The sequence below is a fragment of the Neolamprologus multifasciatus genome, chromosome 16 (genome assembly GCF_963576455.1).
Source record: "Neolamprologus multifasciatus chromosome 16, fNeoMul1.2, whole genome shotgun sequence".
NCBI classification, from domain to species: domain Eukaryota; kingdom Metazoa; phylum Chordata; class Actinopteri; order Cichliformes; family Cichlidae; genus Neolamprologus; species Neolamprologus multifasciatus.
This window is the reverse complement of record NC_140454.1, coordinates 7,017,973-7,042,829: the sequence shown is the minus strand read 5'-3', so window position 1 is coordinate 7,042,829 and position 24,857 is coordinate 7,017,973. Positions and strand designations below refer to the sequence as shown.

Below are 24,857 nucleotides of genomic sequence, written 5' to 3'. Positions count from 1 at the left end.
TTACCGGAAACGATGTAAATGTTCTTATTCAGTCTTTTAATAGGGAATGCACATCCATTTTGGATCAAGTGGCACCTATTAAAACAAGCTCGGCATTACAAAAGAAGACGTGCCCTTGGATAAATGAGACTATCTTAAACTTAAGGAGAATATACCGCAAAATAGAACGACTATGGAAGAAAACCAAACTTGACGTACACAGGCTCCATCTTCGAGATCTCATGCTCTCCTTAAATGACACAGTGAAAACTGTTAGATCTGAATATTTTTCTAGGCTCATAACAAAAAACAAGAGAAATCCCAAGTTTATTTTTGACAAAGTTAGTGCTATTGTCTCCCCAGATGTGGTACCTTTAGATGTACACTCTAAAGTAGATAGTAATAAACTCCTCCGATTTTTTGTTGATAAGATTAACGACTTCAATGCTAAAATCTCCCCAAAGCTTTCTTGTTCTCTGAGTCAGGCACTCCCTTTGTACTCCTGGTCAACTTTTACAACTGTAACATATGAGGAAATAGCAGCCCTGGTTGACAAAATGAAGCCATCCTCAAGCCCCTCAGACATTATCCCCACTAAGCTTTTTATTAATGCCTTTGACACCATTGGTCCTTTGGTTGTGAACCTTTTTAATGTTTCTCTTCAGACTGGGGTGTTCCCCAGCTTTTTTAAACATGCCATTGTGGAACCAAGGCTCAAAAAACCCAACCTGGACCCAACACTACTTCAAAATTTAAGACCTATCTCCAAACTCCCATTCATGTCAAAACTCCTTCAGAAGGCAGTAGCTGTCCACCTTACGGCATACTTGGAGAAATATAACATCCATGACCGTTTTCAATCTGGGTTCCGTAACTTGCATTCCACTGAGACAGCACTACTGAAAGTAACTAATGATATTATGATGTCAGCAGACTCCGGAGAATACACAGTCCTAGTCCTGTTAGACCTTACCTCAGCCTTTGATACAGTCAACCATACCATCCTGATAAACAGACTGAGAGACCTGGTTGGGATGTCTGGCTCTGTTTTAGACTGGTTTTCATCTTATATATTTGAAAGGAGTTTTAGTGTGTCTGCAAACCAGATCATGTCGGAATCTACAGAGTTGTTGTGTGGAGTTCCTCAGGGCTCTGTGCTGGGACCTATTCTGTTTTTAATATACATCCTTCCTTTAAGTCAGATAATACAGCAGTTTCCTGAAGTATCTTACCATCTTTTTGCTGACGATATTCAGCTATATTATTCGTTTAAGCCTGCTGAAGCTCATAAGCTCTCCAATCTGATTGACTGTTTAACCAACATTAAACAATGGTTGAACAATAACTGCTTACAGCTAAACCCGGCCAAAACAGAAACTTTGATTATTGCACCAGGCAGTGCAATACCTGATATTAAACGGCGACTGGGTGACTTAGGTTCCTCCCAGAAACATAACCTTAGAAACTTGGGTGTCATTTTTGATGAAGCTTTTTCTTTGGAGGGACATCTAAATCAGACAGTAAGAACCTGCTTTTTTTCACCTGAGGAACATTTCTAAACTTAGATCCATTGTGTCAACAAGTGAACTCAAGATGATAATACATGCTTTTATCTCTACAAGACTTGACTACTGTAACAGCCTGTTTACTTGTCTAAACATGAAAGGGCTAGCCCGCCTACAGGTTGTTCAAAACTCTGCAGCGAGGCTACTGACCCGCTCGAACAAGGGTGCTCATATGACCCCTGTGTTAAAGTCGCTGCACTGGCTACCAATCAGATTCAGGTTCCATTTTAAAATTCTAGTTTTAACTTTTAGAGCATTACAGAGACAGGCACCCCCCTACATTGCTGATCTGATTCATACACACACCTCCACTCGTAACCTGAGGTCAGCAAACCAAAACCTTTTAGTGGTCCCCCACACTCGTTTTAAAACCCGAGGGGACCGATCTTTCCAAGCTGTTGCACCCAGATTGTGGAATGCACTTTGTTAAGGTGAATTGTTAAATATTGTCATTTTTATGTTTGCCATTTGTACATAGTTTTAAAGAATCTTAAGGATCCCCTCCCCAGATCCTTAAGATTCTGGGAGGGGGGGCGGTAGTGTTTCTGATCACAGGAACACCCTCTGTGAAGGTCTGTTTGATGTGGTAAACTTCCTCCCCTTTGTATGGCTTCACTGTGTTATCTAGGGTGTGGGGAGACTACCCTCTTTATGACCAAAGATGTTCCTGTGCTTTTATGTTATATGACCCTTTGATCAGCAGCATGCCACACACACACACACACACACACACACACACACATTCTCACATAACACACACACACACACACATTCTCACATAACACACACACACACACACACACAGTGCCTTGTCTTTTGTAACCAAGGGGGGTTACGGGGGGGAAGGTACATGTTGTAAACTATTGTTTATTGTGTGAACGTTGTCAATAAAAGGGAGCGAGAGGGGGCAGTCGGAGAGGTCATTTTGTGATGAGCTAAGATACCGACAAGGCCTCCCTTGCAAGTAAAAAAGATCGATCGCTGTTGCCTTGTTTTTCTTTCATGGGAATAAGTTCTGGGATCAGCGGGGTCTAACTGTAGACCCAACACACTTCCCCTATTTCTACGGGGTTTGGACTCAGTGGAGACCTTCAAAAAGCAGCTAAAGACATTTCTATTTCAAAAAGCTTTTAATTAGACCAGGGTTTTCATGGTGTATTTTATGACTGTATTGTGTTTTTACCTTGTAAAGCACTTTGTGACATATGTCTGTGAAAGGTGCTATATAAATAAAGTTTACTTACTTACTTACTTACTTAATTTGGCAAAATCTGAATTAAATGGAAATGAGACGATTCTAGGGAAGAGAGTGACCACCTGTCAATTCTGAACTCCTTACAGGAACACAGGACAAAGTTCAGATGGGCAAGGAAAAAGTTTTGAAAGTTAACTAGGAAACAGGCAAGTAGAGCAGACTGCACAATGGAAAATGGCAGGACTTAGGAGATTAGAATCAGTAAGTCTATTTGCAGGCAACTATAGTGGTGTAAAAAGTGTTTGGCCCTTCATGATTTCCCATTTTTTGTATGTTTGTCACACCTAAATATTTCAGGTCATCAAACCAAATGTTAATATTAGACAAAGATAACACAGATAAACAAAAAGGGAAGTTTCCTAAATATAGGTGGCCCCCTTCAAACTTGGGTCCTCTACAAGAGGCCTGGAAGCTTCAGGGTCCTGCACAATATCTTTGCTGTTCCTAGGAGTGCAGTGGGAGTCACTGCATTGAGTGCTCTGATTACTACTGGGACTACTGTTACATTCACCCTCCACATCTTCTTAAACTCTCTGAGCCCTTGGCACTTCTCAAGCTTCTTGTGTTCCTTTTTCCTAATGTTGCTGTCATTTGGTATCATTACGACTATCACTACTCCCATTTTCTTCTGCTTTTCTACCACCTCTATGTCTGGTTGGTTAGCCATCACCATTTTGTCCGTTTGTATCTGGAAATCCCACAGGATCTTAGCTTGGTCATTCTCCAACACCCCAGGGGGCGTCTCACATTTTGACCTCGGGACTTCAACGTCATATTCAGCACAGATGTTTCTGTTTACTATGCCAGCCACTTTGTTATGCCGGTCCATATATGCCCTGCCTGCTAGCATCTTGCACCCTGCTGTTATGTGCTGGATTGTCTCAGGGGCATCTTTACACTGTCTGCATCTGAGGTCTTGCCTTGTACAGTAGACCCCAGCCCGATGGATCTTGTGCTCAGAACTTGTTCTTGTGCTGCCATGATGCCATTACATTTACAGGTGTCTCTGTACCTGTAAATGTAAACTTACAATAAGCAATAAGACAAAAAAAAACACACAGACATTGCTATGGTAGACATTTCGAGAAAAATGTGAAGAATGATAGCATAATATTTTATTTGTGTGTGTTTGGAATCGTACTGCCTTTTTGGTAATCACTAGATTATCAAGATGCCACAACCGAAAAAATGCAGAGATGGAGAAAGAAAGTTCTGCTTGTGATCCATTGACAATGCACTAATTTCATTTTAGTAATGACCACGAATGAACATGAAAACCGTGTGTAACAGCTGACCTGTACTATGTGCAGAAGAACATAAAGCACCAGCTTAGCTCAGTAGGTGATCTAGTCACCATATATACATGGCCAGAAAGCAGTCCAGGTCTGAGTCTGACCCGTGTCCCTTTGCTGAATATATTCCCCTCTCTCTCTCCACTGTCCACAATAAGGCTCCACTTTCTTCCACTGTACAAAAGTCAAGCCATCATTTTGTGCTTGTGAAGGTTGCTCTCTTGCGGATTCCAAGGCTGTCAATTTGGGGATAAGTTACTGGGTTGAATTCCTGCCCACACATCAAATCTTTGTGACTGTGATTACACCTCCCGGCACTTTTTACGTATCCTTGATGCTCGAATTTTAGTGATTACTGCTGGTGATTTTACTGTGACTTGTTAAATTGAGGGAAATGCAATCATATCACTATATTTAAAAATACCAACAGTCAGCAGTGCTAGCCCTCAACCTCCTAATAGATGCACTTTTAGCATAATTGTGAAATCCAAGGTGATCCTTGTAAAAACTTGACCTTTGACGTTGAAGTTAAGGTCAGCGGGATTTGAATTCATCTGAGACTAAGCTATCAATTAGAACATTCTACATTGCCTCATTCTCAAACACTTGAACATGTCAGAAATTTTTAGTAGATGCACCTGTGGTATTGATTTGAAAATCCTAGGTAACTTCTTTCGTCTGGCATTCACAAGATGTTCAGAATATTTGACCTCTGACCTCCTGTTGCAGTATTTAGCAGAGGTGGGACATAAAATACAAATACTTCCTTACAAAGTATAATAATTTGTTACTGTATCTAAATAGAATATTCAGGTATCCATACTTCACTAATTTTTCTGTAAACGTATTACTTTTACTTTCTATATGTAGCGTTTATACTCAGGGGTTGCAATGAGGTGGAAAATGCGCAAACATCCGAAAACACACAAACTGAGTGCAGTTTGTTGCACAGTGTGACCATGTTAACAGAGTCAGTAGATTTCTTTCCTCGTTTAGGAAATATGCTCGTTTTCCAGTTGCACACATTTGTCGTAGAACAGAGTGGCCGCATTTCACCAGGGCTCTTGGATTGGGAGGGAGTTGTTTCACAAGGTGGTGTCCACAGATGCTTCCCTAAGAGGGTGGGGAGCTCTATTCATTAGTACATAAGTGAGAGGGACCTGGACCACAGCGCAGCACAAGCTGTGTCTCTAAGAGTCACCCATGCTCTGGGCCATCTGAACCTGGGAGTAGAGGGAATGGAACTTGCACCCTTTGATAGTGGCCCAGATTTGGGATCTTTTTGCCTCCCTCTTCAGGTAGGAGGAGAAGTGATTCATCCATGCACAGATCTGTGGTGCCTTCATGTTTACCTGCTGAGAGGCCACATGTGATAGCTAAGGGTTCAGCGCCAACTGTTAAGTATGTGGATATGAAATTTCTTTGATATAAGACTGCATTGCTCCTCACTTTGGCTACTGCAAAGAAAGCTGGTGACTTTCATGCTCTGTCCATGCATCCCTCCTGCAGTCTTCTCATGATGGCCCGAGATTAGTATTTCGCCCAAGTTCTGCTTATTTACCCAAAGTCATTCCTGCAGTGGTGAAATTTGAGCTGCTGAGCTTTTGCTCCCCTCCCTTCGAGTGTTGTGTGGAAGAGAGGAGGATGCATTCTCTGTGTTCTATGTAACTACGCTGAGCACACTCAGAATGTGTGCTTATGTGACAAGTTGTTTGTCTGTTTCGCTAATCCAGCCAGAGGTGAAGCTCTGTCTAAACAGAGGCTGCCCCACTGGATTATAGAAGCTATCTCACTGGCGTACAGCACCAGGTATGGAAGAAATATAGTATCATCAGAATTCAAGTATTTTTAGACATTGAATTTATAACACTGAAATTTTATGCTCCAAATTTCCCTGCAAAAATATTCACCTGCAAAAATTCAGCTGCAAAAATTCACCTGCAAAAAATTCACCTGCAAAAATTCAACTGCAAAAGTGATGAACTTGAATGACCCAAGCCAGAGCAATCAGCACTAGATCGAGTCGAGTGGCTCTCAGCCAATTAAATTACGCTGTTTGATCACATGACACCGTTAGCCAGCAGTGTGTCTCCTAAAAGAGAGCTGTTTAAAGGTGAGTGATTAAGTTTTTCTCCTAAATAGAGATCATTACAGAATGCCTAGTCCTACTTAAAATCCCATTTATTTTTATTTTATTTTATCATCTACTCGAACTAAGGAAAACGTTTGACTAACTCAAAGACAATTTCCACGCCTCCCCTGCCTGTCTGCGGAGGCAGTTTTGAATTTAGGAGCAGCAAGATAGAAGCGGCAAACCCTGGCGATTCTCCGGTAAGTATATTGTTTTTTATCTTCAAGTTTGTCTTTTGAAACGTTAATTTTATTTAAATCCGTTGCTCACGTATAAAGTACATAGACGGGGTCTTTGCTCAACTCGTCTGAGGCGTGTCTCACTAAGCGCTACATACTAGCATCCTGCTAACCGAGCTACCCTTTACATGCTGTGCTTTAGAAAATAGGATACTCGTTAAAAAAAAAAATACTCCGCAGATATTGATAGATAGACGAACACTGCAAATATAATGTTGGAAACGAGAACGGCCTTTGGTGAAGGGGTAAAATACACCATGAATAAAGCCATAGAGTGAATGGCTGCCATGGTTGCAGAACGGCCTGATTTAATGACAAGAATGGGGAAGAGTGAGGTGAAGTGAACCAAAGCCACAAAACACGGTCAGACAAGGCGGCAAAAGGGCAGTGATCTGTCCGTCAGTATGAAGTTGGTGTGTGCTTTGGTGAACAAAAACTCGAGACCGGTAGCAGGAAGATGGGAGACTCATGTTTCACTGGAATAGTGGTGAATTAAAACATCCTTTGTTGGGGACATTTAGGTGTAAATGCATCCATACAGGCAAGACAGAGGCAGACCAGACAGTGAAGAAAACAAGGCAAACATTAGAAATATTAAAACGGAAATATAGAATTAATATAACATACAATTAGGGAAAATGTAAGGAACACAATGTAAATGATATTGTAAAGTCATTAAAACAGCATACTCTAATTAAAAGAAACATGTAATTGGGTAGGATAATAATAATAATAATAATAATAATAATAATAATAATAATATTAAAAAACATGTACAAGATGGGTATGTATACTTGTACCCAGAATTTAACAACTATAAAGTTGTAGCATGCCAGACCATCTTGATTGAATGTAACTTCGCTCCACACAAGTTTTATGGTAGACATATTCATATTGGTATCTAATAAATGATTAATGCTTAGATTTTATCGAACGTTAATTTATAAATTGTTTCTGTCTTTATGTGTTTCTTTCAGATTATGCAAGATGAAATTATTCAGTCAGTAAGAATACAAGGTTTACTTTAGCAAGACTTATGAGTTAATGCTACATTTAACTAAATTGTTACAGTGGGGCAAAAAAGTATTTAGTCAGCCACCGATTGTGCAAGTTCCCCCACTTAAAATGATGACAGAGGTCAGTAATTTGCACCAGAGGTACACTTCAACTGTGAGAGACAGAATGTGAAAAAAAAATCCATGAATTCACATGGTAGGATTTGTAAAGAATTTATTCGTAAATCAGGGTGGAAAATAAGTATTTGGTCAATAACAAAAATACAACTCAATACTTTGTAACATAACCTTTGTTGCCAATAACAGAGGTCAAACGTTTACTATAGGTCTTTACCAGGTTTGCACACACAGTAGCTGGTATTTTGGCCCATTCCTCCATGCAGATCTTCTCAAGAGCAGTGATGTTTTGGGGCTGTCGCCGAGCAACACGGACTTTCAACTCCCGCCACAGATTTTCTATGGGGTTGAGGTCTGGAGACTGGCTAGGCCACTCCAGGACTTTCAAATGCTTCTTACGGAGCCACTCCTTTGTTGCCCGGGCGGTGTGTTTTGGATCATTGTCATGTTGGAAGACCCAGCCTCGTTTCATCTTCAAAGTTCTCACTGATGGAAGGAGGTTTTGGCTCAAAATCTCACCATACTTGGCCCAATTCATTCTGTCCTTAACACGGATCAGTCGTCCTGTCCCCTTGGCAGAAAAACAGCCCCATAGCATGATGTTTCCACCCCCATGCTTCACAGTAGGTATGGTGTTCTTGGGATGCAACTCAGTATTCTTCTTCCTCCAAACACGACGAGTTGAGTTTATACCAAAACGTTCTACTTTGGTTTCATCTGACCACATGACATTCTCCTAATCCTCTGCTGTATCATCCATGTGCTCTCTGGCAAACTTCAGACGGGCCTGGACATGCACTGGCTTCAGCAGCAGAACACGTCTGGCACTGCGGGATTTGATTCCCTGCCGTTGTAGTGTGTTACTGATGGTGACCTTTGTTACTTTGGTCCCAGCTCTCTGCAGGTCATTCACCAGGTCCCCCCGTGTGGTTCTGGGATCTTTGCTCACCGTTCTCATGATCATTTTGACCCCACGGGATGAGATCTTGCGTGGAGCCCCAGATCGAGGGAGATTATCAGTGGTCTTGTATGTCTTCCATTTTCTGATGATTGCTCCCACAGTTGATTTTTTCACACCAAGCTGCTTGCCTATTGTAGATTCACTCTTCCCAGTCTGGTGCAGGTCTACAATTCTTTTCCTGGTGTCCTTCGAAAACTCTTTGGTCTTGGCCATGGCGGAGTTTGGAGTCTGACTGGTTGAGGCTGTGGACAGGTGTCTTTTATACAGATGATGAGGTCAAATAGGTGCCATTCATACAGGTAACGAGTGGGGGACAGAAAAGCTTTTTACAGAAGACGTTACAGGTCTGTGAGAGCCAGGGATTTTCCTTGTTTGAGGTGACCAAATACTTATTTTCCACCCTGATTTACGAATAAATTCTTTACAAATCCTACCATGTGAATTCATGGATTTTTTTTTCACATTCTGTCTCTCACAGTTGAAGTGTACCTCTGGTGCAAATTACTGACCTCTGTCATCATTTTAAGTGGGGGAACTTGCACAATCGGTGGCTGACTAAATACTTTTTTGCCCCACTGTATATATTTTGTGTCCAATATTGTCTCCATATGATTTTGTTTTTTGCAACATCTTGCAGAGAACAGAGTCAAGGTGGCCAGGGTACCAGCTTGGTCAACCCTGAAAGACCATCCATTCATCAAGAAATGACCAGGTGAAAAAGTCATAAACTAAACACTCTGCATGAGCATGGAATTTAGGATGCAACTTTATATCTTACCTGCTCTACACTCAGGGCTTGAATTACAACAACAGTCAATCACATAAAAAAAATATACTTTTGGTAGTTCTGTGTCTCTGTCTCTCTCCTCCAAACCCAGATGGCTGCTGGTACTGAACCGGGTTCTGGTTCTGCTGGAGGTTTCTTCTTGTTAAAGGGGAGTTTTTTCTCTGCACTGTCACTTCATGCTGCAGGGATTGTTGAGGCTGAGTCCATATGTCCTGTGAACAACTGCTGGGCAATGACACCATGCAATCTTCTGGGATTCCTTAGGAAACCTGTGAACTGCACTTGTCCTTGGTCTTCACAGCTCACCTTTTTACTGTTTATTGAATCAAAATGCTCCAGTGACATGGATTCTACATTGTAACTGATGTGATGTTCTATAAAGCGGTTTTAATAAAAAAAAGGCAAAAATTAGTTTGTTTCTTTATTCAATTTTTGAACAGTGATACTCACTCAGTACATATTCAGTAAATGCAAATTATTTACACGGCAGTGCACTACAGGCATAAATCTAGACCCCTAGATAAAACATTATGGCATTATAGCAGTGACAACTCCTCCACAGTAGCAGGTGGGATTTTTCTTTTTCTTTTACCTGTCACTACAGATGGTCTGTTTATGTTTTGATCAAGAGCCTTTTTTTGGGCAGCTGAAGAGAAGTCTATCTTACGGCCAACCACTGACTGTATCTTGGTCATATTACCCAGCAAAACCCAGTATGCAGGTTCATCTGTAACAGTCCTTGTGCCACAGATCAACACTGTTGCTTCTACATTAAACAGAAGAGCAGTGACGTGGGTGCAGGTCTCCGCGACTCCGGCTTTACAGGTGCAGTGGGCGGCTTCAACCTTCCCTGTGATGCTCACAGTGACCCATGACTGCAATGCTGGTTCATTCAGTCTTTGAGAGTGCAGTATCTGAAACACACACAAAGTTCATTTAAAAACAAGAACTATGAGCCAAGGCCGACATAAATGTGTTTTATCTACTTAATTATTAATGTAACAAAGTGTTTAGAAAGTTAGCACATACATGTAATTTTTCATTTCCTTGTGTCCATCTATAGAATGCTGCATGTTATAGTGTAAATCTGCCTGTTCTCTCTCAGAAACCTGCCTGCAGAAAATGAACCTAAAGGATGTAATGCAAGGATGTCATCACTTTAGAGATGGAGAAAGCATAAAGTGACAATTATGAATGACTTAATATGATAAGGAGATTCTGCAGGTCATTAATCAATGTATAAAATTAAAATAAAATGTATTTTTAGTGACACAAGATACAAATATGGAAGCAAGATGTATAATCACTCAGTTTGGGGAAATTGTGGGTAGCCTGCAAGGGCCTCAACTTTTCCATTCCCACAATGTGCAACAAATGGGCACAGCTGATCTTCAACAGTGGAACATCGGCCAGTTACTTCCAACTTTAACGCAGCTTGTAGTCTTGGAGAGCAGCACACAAAAACTGCATGCACAACTTCTGCTAACAGTGGAAACGGATTAAGAAATCCATGCAAACAGATTCATAAACCGAAAGAATATTATTTTACAGGATTAATGATCATATCAGCCGCTGGCTGATCACAAACCCTGAGGGTGTATACGAGAAGCAGAAGAAGCAGAGGGAATATCCCGTTTAAGTTTAGATAGTATTTGTAAAGATATTGACCATATCCTTTTCTGAAAGTGTGGATATAATGGATGGGGTAAGGTACTGACATGCTACAACTTTATAGTTGTTAAATTCTGGGTACAAGTATACATACCCATCTTGTACATGTTTTTTAATATTATTATTATTATTATTATTATTATTATTATTATTATTATTATTATTATTATTATTATTATTATTATTATCCTACCCAATTACATGTTTCTTTTAATCAGAGTATGCTGTTTTAATGACTTTACAATATCATTTACATTGTGTTCCTTACATTTTCCCTAATTGTATGTTATATTAATCCTATATTTCCATTTTAATATTTCTAATGCTTGCCTTGTTTTCTTCACTGTCTGGTCTGCCTCTGTCTTGCCTGTATGGATGCATTTACACCTAAATGTCCCCAACAAAGGATGTTTTAATTCACCACTATTCCAGTGAAACATGAGTCTCCCATCTTCCTGCTACCGGTCTCAAGTTTTTGTTCACCAAAGCACACACCAACTTCATACTGACGGACAGATCACTGCCCTTTTGCCGCCTTGTCTGACCGTGTTTTGTGGCTTTGGTTCACTTCACCTCACTCTTCCCCATTCTTGTCATTAAATCAGGCCGTTCTGCAACCATGGCAGCCATTCACTCTATGGCTTTATTCATGGTGTATTTTACCCCTTCACCAAAGGCCGTTCTCGTTTCCAACATTATATTTGCAGTGTTCGTCAATTCAAAACTGCCTCTGCAGCCAGGCAGGGCAGGCGTGGAAATTGTCTTTGAGTTAGTCAAACGTTTTCCTTAGTTCGAGTAGATGATAAAATAAAATAAAAATAAATGGGATTTTAAGTAGGACTAGGCGTTCTGTAATGATCTCTATTTAGGAGAAAAACTTAATCACTCACCTTTAAACAGCTCTCTTTTAGGAGACACACTGCTGGCTAATGGTGTCATGTGATCACACAGCGTAATTTAATTGGCTGAGAGCCACTCGACTCGATCTAGTGCTGATTGCTCTGGCTTGGGTCATTCAAGTTCATCACTTTTGCAGTTGAATTTTTGCAGGTGAATTTTTTGCAGGTGAATTTTTGCAGGTGAATTTTTGCAGGTGAATATTTTTGCAGGGAAATTTGGAGCATAAAAATTCAGTGTTATAAATTCAATGTCTAAAAATATTTGAATTCTGATGATACTATATTTCTTCCATAACCAGGGGTCTTGCTTTTCCCCAGCGGGTGAGAATTCATTTCACCAGAGGAATGGCAACCTCATGAATAGGGGTTTGTACCGGTATCCGGTGCCATGATGGCACCGGTTCTGACATAAACGGTAGTAACCAGACCGAAAAGCAGCGCACATTTCGGTGCTTTATATCGGTGCTTTTTTTTTTCCTGAGCTGTGATACACTTTAGATTCTAGCCAATCATTTTACATTTCCGAGGATAGTAGGCGGGCCCAGGTACGTACGTTTTTTTAGAGCAGAGCTACAGATTAAAAATGCCCAAGGCGAAGCGGTCAAAAGTCTGGCTGTACTTCACAGCAAATTATGCAAACTCAGCAGCCTGCAACAAGTGCTTTAAGCTGATACTGTGATACTGTGCAAAGGAGGTAACACCTCAAATCTGATGAAACACCTGGCGACGCATAGCGTTTTTTTAAAAAGCCGAGAAATGCGCCGTATTTGATAGCTTGCTGCGAGACCTCACACCGTGCACATCTACTGCGGGTGTGGTGCCTGTTATCGGACCCGGAGTTAGCAACATCCCCCAAAAACCCGAAGAGTAGAGTCCTGGCCCCTAGCCCTGCCAGTGTAGCAGAAATGATGACGGATGATGATGCAGCAGCAGCCGTTCTTCTCTGCGTGAGTCGCTTAATGTTGTTCGTGTGTAATTTACGTTGAGTAGGCTAACCACGTTATTACATTAATGCATGTAAGGTGAACTAGCAAACACCATCGTAGTTACATGAGGCTGTCTTCTTGTTTGATGGCAGATACTCCCTTCACCCTGGCCAAAAAGGCTAAAATGACCAAAGAAAAAGTGGAAAACAGTTAAATATGAGAGGTTTTTGGACAAAGTTTGTGTTTTTTCCATTGTTTAAGCACTGCTTCCAGCCAAGAATGATACAATATATGCCCCATAGCTGCAGAAAAGGCTAACATTGTTATCTTTTTACAAAAAAACAGCTGAACATGAGAGGTTTTTGGACCAATTTTGTGTTCTCCATTCTTTAAGCACCGGTTTGAGCACCGTTTAAGCACCGGCACCGTTTCAAAAGTACCGGTTTGGCACCGGTATCGGATAAAACCTAAACGATACCCATCCCTACTCATGAACTCTTATTAAATGGGTCCCCATAGGTGATATTTCTGCTGCAGTTGGACATGACCGTACATTTTTGTTCAGCTCTATTGTTTGGACGTTACAACTCATGCTGTCCTCTCTGCTGGTTCTACCACACTCTAAGGTGCTGGTGGTCCAACTTCAGTTTGGTGGTTGCTCTATGGGATGTGCATATATGTCCCATATATATATGTGTTGCACCAAGTGAATCATCTGAAAGGGAACAAACAGTTATATCTATAACTTGTATTCCCTGAAGGAGAGGAACAATGTTAAACACAAGATTTCCGTGCCTTGCAGCTTGGCTCAATGAAGAGCAACTAACTAAGAGATGGCTGTAATAACAGGGGGATATATGCAGGCATAAAGATCTGTGTGGATGTCATTACAGGTCATTTGTCTTAAAGCCGTGAATAAAAGTTTCTTTCTGAACACCTTGAGAACAGACAAAGAAAAAAGTCACCTATAATTTTCAATTTTTTACCATTGGTGCATTAAGTATTTACTAAAAATCTTGCACATGTTTGAATTTCAGTGGCCTTGACATGAGGGAGCACCAAGTCAGGATCAAGTTCTTTAAAATTCTTGTAATCACAATAAGATAAGAGCATACAAATGACTTTAAAAGTCTCAGACAAGTTTGAATCTATGTGACCCTTGCCCTCAAGGTCAGAATTCATGTTTTTTTTTTTTTTAATTTTTCAAATTTATCCTGTAACGCAAACTGGTGTTCATTCTGCCCAGCACAATGCACCCACCCATAGTATTTCAGTGTTCGGTAATTTATTTAATTTCAGCATTCTGTGTCACCACATGCAGCTCTCCAATCTCAGCTTCCTCCTTCTCCAGATCCTGGCACAATTACAGGGGGGCATGATCCAAAGATGATCTACCCCTGGCACTGCTGCCTGAATGCACTGCATCACCCCTAGCCTGCAGCTAAGCCACAGACCATACTCCATCATGTATACTATAGGTACATCTACTAGGAGGCTAAGGGGTAGTACTGGCGACTTCCAGTATTTGTAAATATAGTGATATGACTGCATGTATCTTAATTTAATGATCAGTCAGTCACAGTAAAATCACCAACAACAATCATTAAAACTGGAGCAGAAAGGGAATGTATAAAAAGTCTAGGTGGGTGTGATCACAGGTACGTCAGTTTGGTGTGTGGGCAAGAATTCGACCCAAGTAACTCCATCCAAATACTGCTACACAGAATGCAACTGTGTGTTTGCATCTTACTTGGCAGGTGGAGTGTGTGTCGGTCAGGGTGGAGAGGTAATGGCCAAGTGAGCATCCTGGAAGGTGGGTGATTGGAGAGAGTCCAACCTGGTTTATCCAGAGAGGTGCAAGGGCAGGGGGCAGACAGGTGTAAAGAATTGAGAGTCTTAACGTAGTGACCAACATCTTTAGAATGCAAGCCTTAGCTAAGTGTGATGATGGCTTCAAAAGATGACTAGAGGCACAACACAGAAACAAAGAGCATGAAGCAAAGGCAGCCTGTTACTAATGTGAGGTTAGCTGACAAACTGGTGGAGAAGACTTGGTCCTAAATACAACTTTGCTGATTTTCCTCGATCTCTATCGGGTGAGCTGAGCAGATGGACTGATGAGGGCTCCACCCAGAGGTGCATACACTGGGAAACAGTGGAAAAACACAGGTAGCTCATCATGACACTTATCAGCCAATGTGGAAGCTGAATCATGTATACACACATAAAATCTAGACATTAGAATAATTTAATTTACTCGTGAGCACCACGAGTAGAAAGATGCTGTATTAACCATGAACCGATTTAACAAAGAAGCTCAACACAGCATTCGACTTTCATTGTCAGGTATGGAGTCGGGAAAAAGCAGGTGAGGTAGCAGCAGAAGTCCTGGCAGATGTCACTGATGGAGACCATCCAATTGCCCTAGTGATGTTAACAGAAAATACAAATTAAAGTTATTGTCACATCAGTATGAGCAGAGTTTTCTGAAGTGCTATCATACATCCGTTTCTGCTTTTAAAACCCTCTACATGAGTTCTGGAAGTCTGAAAGATCTTAAGGTATTCAGCTGTATCTGCAGTTTACCTTTCGGCTCAATATGCCCCAAAGACCTGAATCACACAACACAGCACAGCAGGTCAGTTTAAGATTTTTACACATCAGGAAGATAAATATCAAATCAAGTTTCCCTTTCTTGCCCATGAATGCTTTGGCATGTTGACTGGAGCAGCTAAGTATTGCGCTACCAACCTACCACTAAAGCTGGGCATACACTGTCTGATTTTTCTGGCCCATTTTGAGACGATTTTTCACTTGTTTGACTATTTTGGGGAACGCCCCAAGTTTTGCCTTAATCGTGTGTTCTGCATCGTGTAGTATACGCATGGGGTAATGAGAAGTGATTAACACCTCACGACCAGCTCCATATAATCCCTCTTGAGTTTATTTGTAACACCAAGTGCTGCTAAACAGACCAGGGAATATTTAACATAACTCTTCTAGATGTCATTATTTTATTTTGGATGCTTACATTATTTTACTTGGCATGCAGACACAAAATATTTCACAAAACTCAGAAACTGCTAGGGTAAGCAACATTAGCCCTTTAGATCATCCCACAGATTTTCAATGGGATTCAACTCAGGGATTTCTGCAGTCAGTCAGTGCCAGTCAATTCAATACCTGAATGCTAAAGCATTCATCATTCAGGTAGTAACTCACCAGGATTGATGTATGTTTGGGTTGTTTCATGTTGGAAGACAATGCGACGACCCAGCTGTCGCCTGCTCAAGATTTTCACATTTCTTTCTTCATGATTAGTTCCACCTTGATGAGATTCCCAGTTCCAGATGCACTGAATCAACCAAACAGCATAATACTCACTCCACTTTTTTAGTGTGGGGATGGTGTTCTTTTTGGGTTGTACACCTCTCCAGTATGAATAATTTTTCTCCAGGTTGTCTTTAGCATACGTCAGACTGGCTTCACAATGTCTCATCAGCGAGTTTTTATCGGTCTGGATGCTGGTCTGAAATTATTCTGTTATTGTGCACGAATAAAAATAATAATTTGTGCTTTCTAAAGAAAACTTTCAGGTTTAGAAATGTTTCTTTGAAAAATGTTTGCTCTTTTAAAAAAGCACTAGGAAAATTTATAAAACTTTAACTTTAAAATGGAGACAAATAATTGTGACCTCATCTGTTTATGAAGAGTACATTATAATTATATTCTAATACATTATAATAGAGTAATAAGTATAATATATAATAGACTGCTCAATTTCTGAAATACTTTTTAATCAGAGTAAAATCTCAAGTCAATAAAAAATTTTTGTATATTGATCTAGTCAGTTAAGTAGCAGAGGAGGTTGTTAATCAATTTCAGCTTCTTTGATGTTAATACTGTTAGCAGTTATACTAGAAGTGCAACAATGAGACAAAAGCCCTGGACTTTTCACAGATGAGAGCAGGTTCACCTTAAGTACGTATGACAGTCACGCAAGGTTCTGGAAAAACCATAGAGAATGTTATGCTGCCTGTAACATCATTCAGCATGATTGTTTTTGTGGTGGGTCAGTAATAGTCAGTAATAGTCTGGGAAGTAAATGCACAGAGGTACTCACTGACCTTTACAGGGTTGGCAACCAGGCCACCAGGTTGAACCTTAGACTGTCCAGGCGTGTGAGAGGCGTGTAGCCTGGTGAGATATGGAAGGAGATCTCACCTCCTTCCCACAGGACACCAAACCTCGTCTCATTATGTGTATATGTCAACATTATCAGGCATGCATGCAAGTGGTAGTTGTATACATGCCTGAGTTACTACAATGGTCCAATGAACTTTTAAAAATGGACAAAATGGATTAGTCTGTGTTCAGCCCTTTGTATATTGATAATTTTCATTTCCACCAAATGTGTTCTTTTCCTAAAACATCACCCAGTCCATATCAGTACAGAGATCCGGCATGATTTCTTTTCCTTTGTCTTTTTTTTTTTTTTTTTTAGTAGTGTAAACACTATATTGCCAAAATAATTATCTCACTCATCCATATCATTGAATTCAGGTGTTCCAGTCACTTCCATGTCCACAGGTGTATAAAATCAAACACCCAGGCACGGGCAGTAGCAGGAGCTCATGGAATGTCAACATGGCTGATAGAATGACACCTGTGCAACACGTCCAGTCATGAAGTTTTGTCACTACCAAATTCTCCACAGTCAACTGTTAGCATGGTGTTGCTCTTAGGCAGCAAACCAAATTTTTAGTTATTACACTGTCCCTTTATTAAGTATTTACTTATTTTGTGACACAAAATACCTCAGTGTTGAGTAAAATGAGGAGTAGCAGATGATTTGACCTTTGACCAGGGGTAATTCTTTTATGTGCCAAATCTGCACATGGCACAGTGCTAGCTACTGCTAAGACTAAAACCATTTTTATTCATGTTTAAATTGAATTAACTGTATTTTCAAAAAATATGTGCATGTAGAAGAATATCTGATGAATTATTTTCAATTGTTTATAGACAGATTTACCAAAACAGCATGTTTTGGTTTGCTGCCTCAGTGCAAAATTATGCAGTTAGGCCACTTTTCCTCTAGCAATAAAAATATACGCAATGGTTTTAAATTCTGCTCCTTTCCACTGCTTGTTTTAGGTTTTTAGGTTTATAATATTGTCATAATATTTAATGACATTATATGACCAATGATGACAGCAGTAAGATTTACTTGATTAGTTAAACTTTTTATACTTTTTTATTAGTACTTGTTTTAATGAGCCACATAGTCAAAGTAAACAGATATTATAGACACTAATTATATTGTTGTTGTTGAAGGGTACCCAAGCTGAAGTTTAATTGCTCTCTTAGGCCAAAAGACAAAATGACTTGTTGACCACTTTATCCTTTTGACAGTTATGTCTGTGATAGTTACAACTTAGTGACACATTGTTGAGGCCATTGAAATAATAAATTCTCTCCGTCTCTCTCTTCTCTCTGGTGTGAAGACCCAAAGGTACTGGATGTTTGTTGTGATATACTACATTAGATCAGGTTCACGGATCCTGCTAATGACAGTGATACATGGGAAAACATCCCAAAAGTCCTTCATAGTAGCTACTGTGAGATAATTAGTTGTTTAGAGACTGGCTGTAGTCAGGCCACTCCTCTGAGGCTTGGCCTGTTGTTTTACACAGTGCAGGTGTGATGCAAGCTCACTAATGATACTCATTACAGTAACCTTATATCACCTATGGACTGTCAACTTAATTTCTGTCACCTAATCCTGAAGTAAAATTGCATAAACATACAATCGGAACTTACTTTTTTCTTCTAAGACCACACACACACAAAACCACAAGCACACACAATATAACCTTACATAAGGATATATAACCTTTATAACCTTTGTTTGGCTTCCAAAGTTTTACAGCCCTACAGGGATAAATCTAAAAAATCATCAATTCATCAGTGGAAAAAAATAAAAAATGAAACTAGTTGTAGACCAATTACATAAAAAGAGCACTGATCGAAAGAGCGTCCATTTAATATTGGAAAGTTATTTGGTGATGAGTAATGATGAGTCCTGCTCCTCATTTATGAGTGATAACCTTAGTGTGTGAAATTTAAATTTACTGCACTGAGGTAAAGCAGGACAACCACAGAGATGAGTTGACTGTCAGAGGCCATTAGAAAATAATTTGTAACCTTCACCAAAGCTGTTTCTGTCTTGTGATGAGCTCTGAAACATGACTGAAACTGTTCAAATAAACAATTTCTCTGACGATGAACAGTTACATATTTTACAACTATTTTTTACAATTACGAGAATTTTTGAGATAACAGTAAGGTTGCCTATTAGTCTACTATTAGCTAAAACATCTAAGTGAAGAGATGGTCTTCAAAGTACTACTTCCAGCTTAGAGGTCTGTGGTACACAACTGATTAATTGTGTAATACTGGAATATATCTAACATTCATTTAGAAACTTATTTTTATTATAATTATTTTTAGACTGTTTTTTCCTGTATTTGATTATGTGAATTTAGAAATTCATTAAAATATATTTACTGGTTATATTATAAAATGTATTTAATTCAAATGTTTACTTTCATGTGAGGCAATTAAAACAAAATCCTTTAAACTACTCTGAAGAGTTACAAGATTTGACCATTATATCTCCATAAAAAACTGCTCATTTTGCAATAGTCACACCACATAATGAAATTCAGAATCACATAAACCTACATATAAATCAAACGGAAAATATATACTTTACTCAGACCTACAATTTTTTGGTGATGTGAATTTGTCAATCCATATGTTTTCAATATGCATTCTGAACCCTAATTCATTTACAGAGTGCTGTAATACAGATACAAAAACCTCAGAATGTTAATTCTCTCGCTTCCTTATGTACTCGTCCTCATGTCAAACTACTTCCTCCATATAGTCTCAGCTTTTGGATTTGATTGTGAGAACCAATAAATATGAAATCACAGTATAAAATTATTAACACACTTCTTTATTCAGAAATCTATATGAGAAAAGTGATATCAGACAGGTAGGATCTTGCTATTTTCTTACTTTCATTTAGAATTTTAAATAATGATCTGCTCTCTGTTGCACAAGGAAAAGGCCCAGTTTTTGAATCTCACACTATGACCACAGAAATCTGTGATATTATAATACAAAAGAGAAAAACTATATATTTTTGGTTTTCATTCAATCAATCATTTCAAATGTCCTTAAACTGTATATTAAGAAACAATATTATGAATAGGAGTAATGATAGTAATATTTTTTTAATGAATAATCCAAAAATTACTGAACAGAATCACATGCTTTGAATAGCTGGAGACGTTTATCAGTTTTTACACTGAAAAGAATATGTCTCAGAAATGATAGGTCTTATTAAAGACCTACCAAAGATCAGATATCATTTAACACCTCTTAAATAAACACTAGAAAAAATTTTAACAAAAGACTATAAAAGTCTACAATAGTTTACTTTAGTTCAAGAGAACAACCTTTTGAGGTTTTTAGAGATTTCTTTCATTTTTAGTCCATATATTATTGGATTGCAAAGAGGGTTATATGTTACAAATTGCAATGTCATTATAAAACGTGCAGTTTTAGGAAACTCTGATTCCAGTCTAACTATAACCATATCATACGTAAGCAAACAAGAATAGTTAATTAGAACTAGCACATGAGGCAAACAGGTTTGTGCAGCTTTTTTTCTGACATTTCCACAACTCTGACAGGCAACTATAATTATCTTTATGTATGTAAAAAGTATAAAAAGCATGGGGAAAAGTGCACCATTAAATAGAACAACCATACCATATATAGATAGTTCTTTTGAAGTTACACAATAAAGATGGTTGACTGAATTGTTACAAAATATACCTTTCAAAGTAAAGTTACAGAGTGGTGTAATAGAATTTCTTAGTACTGGCACTACAATCTGAATAGCAGGTAAAAACCAGGACAAAATCAGGAAAATACTGACTCTTGTTCTTCTCATGATAGTTGGATATTGCAGAGGTTTACATATAGACACATATCTGTCATAAGCCATGGCTGACAGCAGTAAGAATTCTGAACTGCTTAAAACATAAAACATGAATACTTGAAAAAGACAGGCGTGATACAAAATAATCTGTTTTTCAGATAAGAAGTCAATCAAAAGCTTTGGGTAGATCACAGTGCTCAAAAGAATAGAGTTCACTAACAAAGCAGCAATGAAAATGTACATAGGCTCATAAAGGCTTTTTTGAACTATGATGACCCACACAATAGTGGAATTGCTGCAAATTATTAGAACGTATACCATAAGCATAATTACAAAATAAATATATCTGTATTTCTCCACTTCCACATGACCACCAAAAGTTATATATGTTATATTCATTTCAGCATTCATGAAAATCAGATATTATAAACTAAAATTTTAAACAGGCAGAATGTTTAAAAGTAGTACATATAAAATATTATTATTCATAGATACCTAAACTTGGTGTGTGTTCATCTTTAGAAAGTGAACTGTTCAAGTCAGACCAAATATATGATGAAATGAAACTTCAAGCTCCATATATCTCATTCAACTCTCCACAAAGACCTATTACCATGTTCAACCTCTGGAGACATAAACCGACAGTGGTTAGCCCTTACTTACACGGGTATATTTTCCGGCTCCTCCTCTTTTACTACATACATACGTGGGTATTAATTGAAAAACAAATTTAAAAGAAGAAAAAATTAGTTGACCGGCAGAAATAACAGCAAATATAGTCCTATATTTAAATATGTAATTCTGTTCAGGCTAAGACAATTTAATGTAGATTGACATCATGCACACTGCAATGCAATGTGGGGAGACAAAATAGTTAATGCACTTTAAGATAATTTCTGTTTCTGTTTTCTTTTTTCCTATTTCCGTTGTTTTTTTCCTATTTCTGTTTTCTTTCTTCCTATTTCCATTGTGTTTTGTGTGCTTTTGCAGCGTTTTTCTTATTGCTGGTGTTTTCTTAAGTTGCAGTCCGTTTGGCCTCTCAGGGCCACCGTAACAATTCCATAATTTAAACAAATTTACTTTAGAGAATATAATTATTTGACAAATTGATAGAACAGAGAGGGTTCTTTTTAGAACACACCGATTTTTCCAATTATTTATTCCAATTCAAGTCTTTCAAGTCCAATAAATAGCTTGAAATGGTACAAAGGTAAGTGATGAACTCCAAGAGGTTAAAAAAAAGGTAGGGTTTCCCAAAATCCTGTGCTGCAGAAAGTAGTGTGTTGCACAAAAAAGGTGAGAAAAAGGCAATTAACAGTGGAAGAGAGACAGACCAGCATAACACTTAAAAACTTAGGTCTTTCCTACAAAGACATTGCAATGAAAGTCAAGGTGTCAGTAAGTACGGTTTCCTTCACCATCAAAAGGCACTCAGAAATTGGGGCAAACTCTGACAGGAAGAGGTCAAGCAGACCCCAAACCACAACTGAATCAGAGGACAAGTTCCCTAAAGTTAACAGCTTGCATGATAAATGGTTCAATGGACAATAGCTTCAAGCACAGCTTAGTAGTAAGCTGTAATAGTAAGCATGTCTCCATTTCAACTGTGAAGAGAGGACTTCGAGCTGCAGGTTTGACAGGACTAGCTGCAGCCAAAAAGCCATTGCTAAGACATCAGAATAAGACAAAGAGGCTTGCCTGGGCCATGAAGCACCACAATCGGACTACTGAAGACTGGAAGAAGGAATTATGGACTGATGAATCATAATTTGAAATACAGTACATCACGTAGGATCTTTGTCTTCTCTGGGCTACTCCATTTTGGGGCTGCCAGTGTCGATTATCTGTCTCCACCTCACTTCCTTTTGAGCAAGATCCTCTGTCACACCAACCCCCCACATATCCTCCTTTACTATATCCAAGATCCTTCTCTGTAAACTTCATTTTTGTGTTCTGGCTGTTTGCTCTACATTCAACATCCCTTTTCCATCCTTTTATATCCGCTATCCCTCCTCATCACATGTGCAAATCATCTCAATCTTGTATCTCTAGCTTTGCCTCCGAACTGCTTCACTTGACCTGTCCTTCTGAGATACTCATTTCTAATTTTGTTGCTCCTGGTCATTCCCAGTGGAAATCTTAGCATCTTCAACTCTACCATTTCACCTTCTGTCTTTTTTATCAGTGCCACCGTCCCCAAAACATACATCAACTCTGCACTCTCTTCTCACCTGTCTTGGGTAGTGCCCATTGCTTTGAATGGTTGATCCTTGTATGTAACTTATTTATCCTTGTGATCTCTACTTCTTACATGTTCACCTTTCTCTCTCTTATTTACACACATGTATTCTGACTTTTTTCTACCGACTTTCATTCCTCTTCTAACCAGTCTATACCGCCATCTCTCCAGACTGTCTTCCAGTTATTCTCACTACACATCACAATGTCATTTGCGAACATTGTAGTTCATCCTGCCTACCCCCATTTACCAACCTACCTATTCTTGTTAACAAGAAAGTGGCTCAGAGGTAATCCCTAGTGCAACATCAACCTTGCCTTGGTGGTAGTCTTGATGTTTTCCAAAAATTGTTTTCAAAATCTTTGATTAAATTAAATAGCAAAATGTTCCTTTAGCGTTCTTTGAGCGCTTTCTTTTTAGCACCACTCCTGTGGGTGGTGGCCTGTAAGCTCATCACCTGCAGGAAGTGCCGTCTCCTGTAGTCCCACCACGTGCAGTAGGTGCCGTAGGGGTCAGGTGCAATGTGTGCTGGGCAGCAGCCAGGGGCAGAGACCCTCAACTCTAACTCTGGCAGAGCTTCAACAGCATTCCTAGGGAGGTTGGAGACATTGAGTCCAAACGGACGATGTTCAGCACCTCCATTACTGAAGCTGCTATACTGAGCTGCGACCACAAGGTGGTTGGTGCCTGTCGTGGTGGTAACCCCTGAACCAGATGGCAGGCACCAGAGGTAAAGGGAACCATGAGGCTGAAGAAGGAGTTCTCTTGGGCTTGGTTAGCCTGTGGGACTTCAGAGGCAGCTAATAGGTACTGACGGGCCAAGCGGAACGTGGCTTGGGCAGTGGCTGAAGCAAAACTGGGTACGGGGTGGAGGTGCTGACTTCGACTGAGGATATTGTCGGGCGGTGGAAGGAGTACTTCGAAGACCTCCTTAATCCCACTGAGACTCTAGGTACAAGGGGGATGACTCGTCTATGTCCAGGGAAGAGGTCACGGAGGCAGTTAAAAAAACTCCTTGGTGGAAGGCCCCTTGGGGTTACCCTGAGTTCCTGAAGGCTCTCAGTATTGTAGGGCGGTCTTGGTTCAAGGGGCCTCCGGATTGGCAAACCGGGATGGTGGTTCCAATGTTCAAGAAGGGGGACCAGAGGGCATGCTCCAACTACAGGAGGATAACACTTCTCTGCCTCCCTGGGAAAGTCTAGTCTAACTCCAGGGTGCTGGAAAGGAGAGTCAGTTCGTTAGGCAAACCTCGAATGCAGGAGAAACAATGCAGTTTTTGTCCCGGTCCTGGAACATTGGACAAGCTTAACCTCTCGAGGATACATGAGGGTGCATAGGAATCTGCCCAATCAGACTATATGTGTTTTTGGATTTGGAAAAGGCATTTTGGTGTACTGTTGGAGGTGCTTAGGGAGTATGGGGTATCTGGCCCAATGCTACAGGCCATTTGATCCTTATACACCTGTTGCAAGAGCTTGGTCCCCATAGATGGCAATAACTTGCATTCATTTCTCCTGGGTGTTGCACTTCGCCAGGGCTGCCCTTTGCCCCTTTTCTGTTCATAATTTTTATGGACAGTATTTCTAGGCATAGCCAAGTGGCTCCCACTTGGGTGGTCTCAGAATCTCAATTCTGCTTTTTGCAGATGATGTGGTTCTGTTTGCTTCATCAGGAGATGGCCTCCAGCTCACACTGGAATGGTTGGCAGCCTTCCAGACTTCCAAATCTGAGGCCATGGCCCTTAGCCAGGAAAGGTTGGAGTG

The 24,857-nt window shown here is 39.7% G+C and overlaps 2 protein-coding genes across 2 annotated transcripts in view; both read right to left on the bottom strand.

The window, feature by feature from the left end:
- LOC146500152 (uncharacterized) overlaps window positions 1–24,857 on the bottom strand; it is an 88,580-nt gene that overhangs the window by 35,884 nt on the left and 27,839 nt on the right. The gene's annotated exons all lie outside the window — the stretch shown is intronic.
- Window positions 20,355–23,564, bottom strand: LOC146500155 (olfactory receptor 6N2-like). Its single transcript, XM_085134763.1, has one exon. It carries the CDS (start codon window positions 21,264–21,266, stop codon window positions 20,355–20,357), a length of 912 nt encoding a protein of 303 aa, XP_084990889.1. The 5' UTR covers window positions 21,267–23,564.

What these genes read in the sequence shown, in the direction of transcription:
- LOC146500155 (XM_085134763.1), bottom strand. Translation starts at nt 21,266, where the DNA reads ATGAATGCTGAAATGAATATAACATATATAACTTTTGGTGGTCATGTG.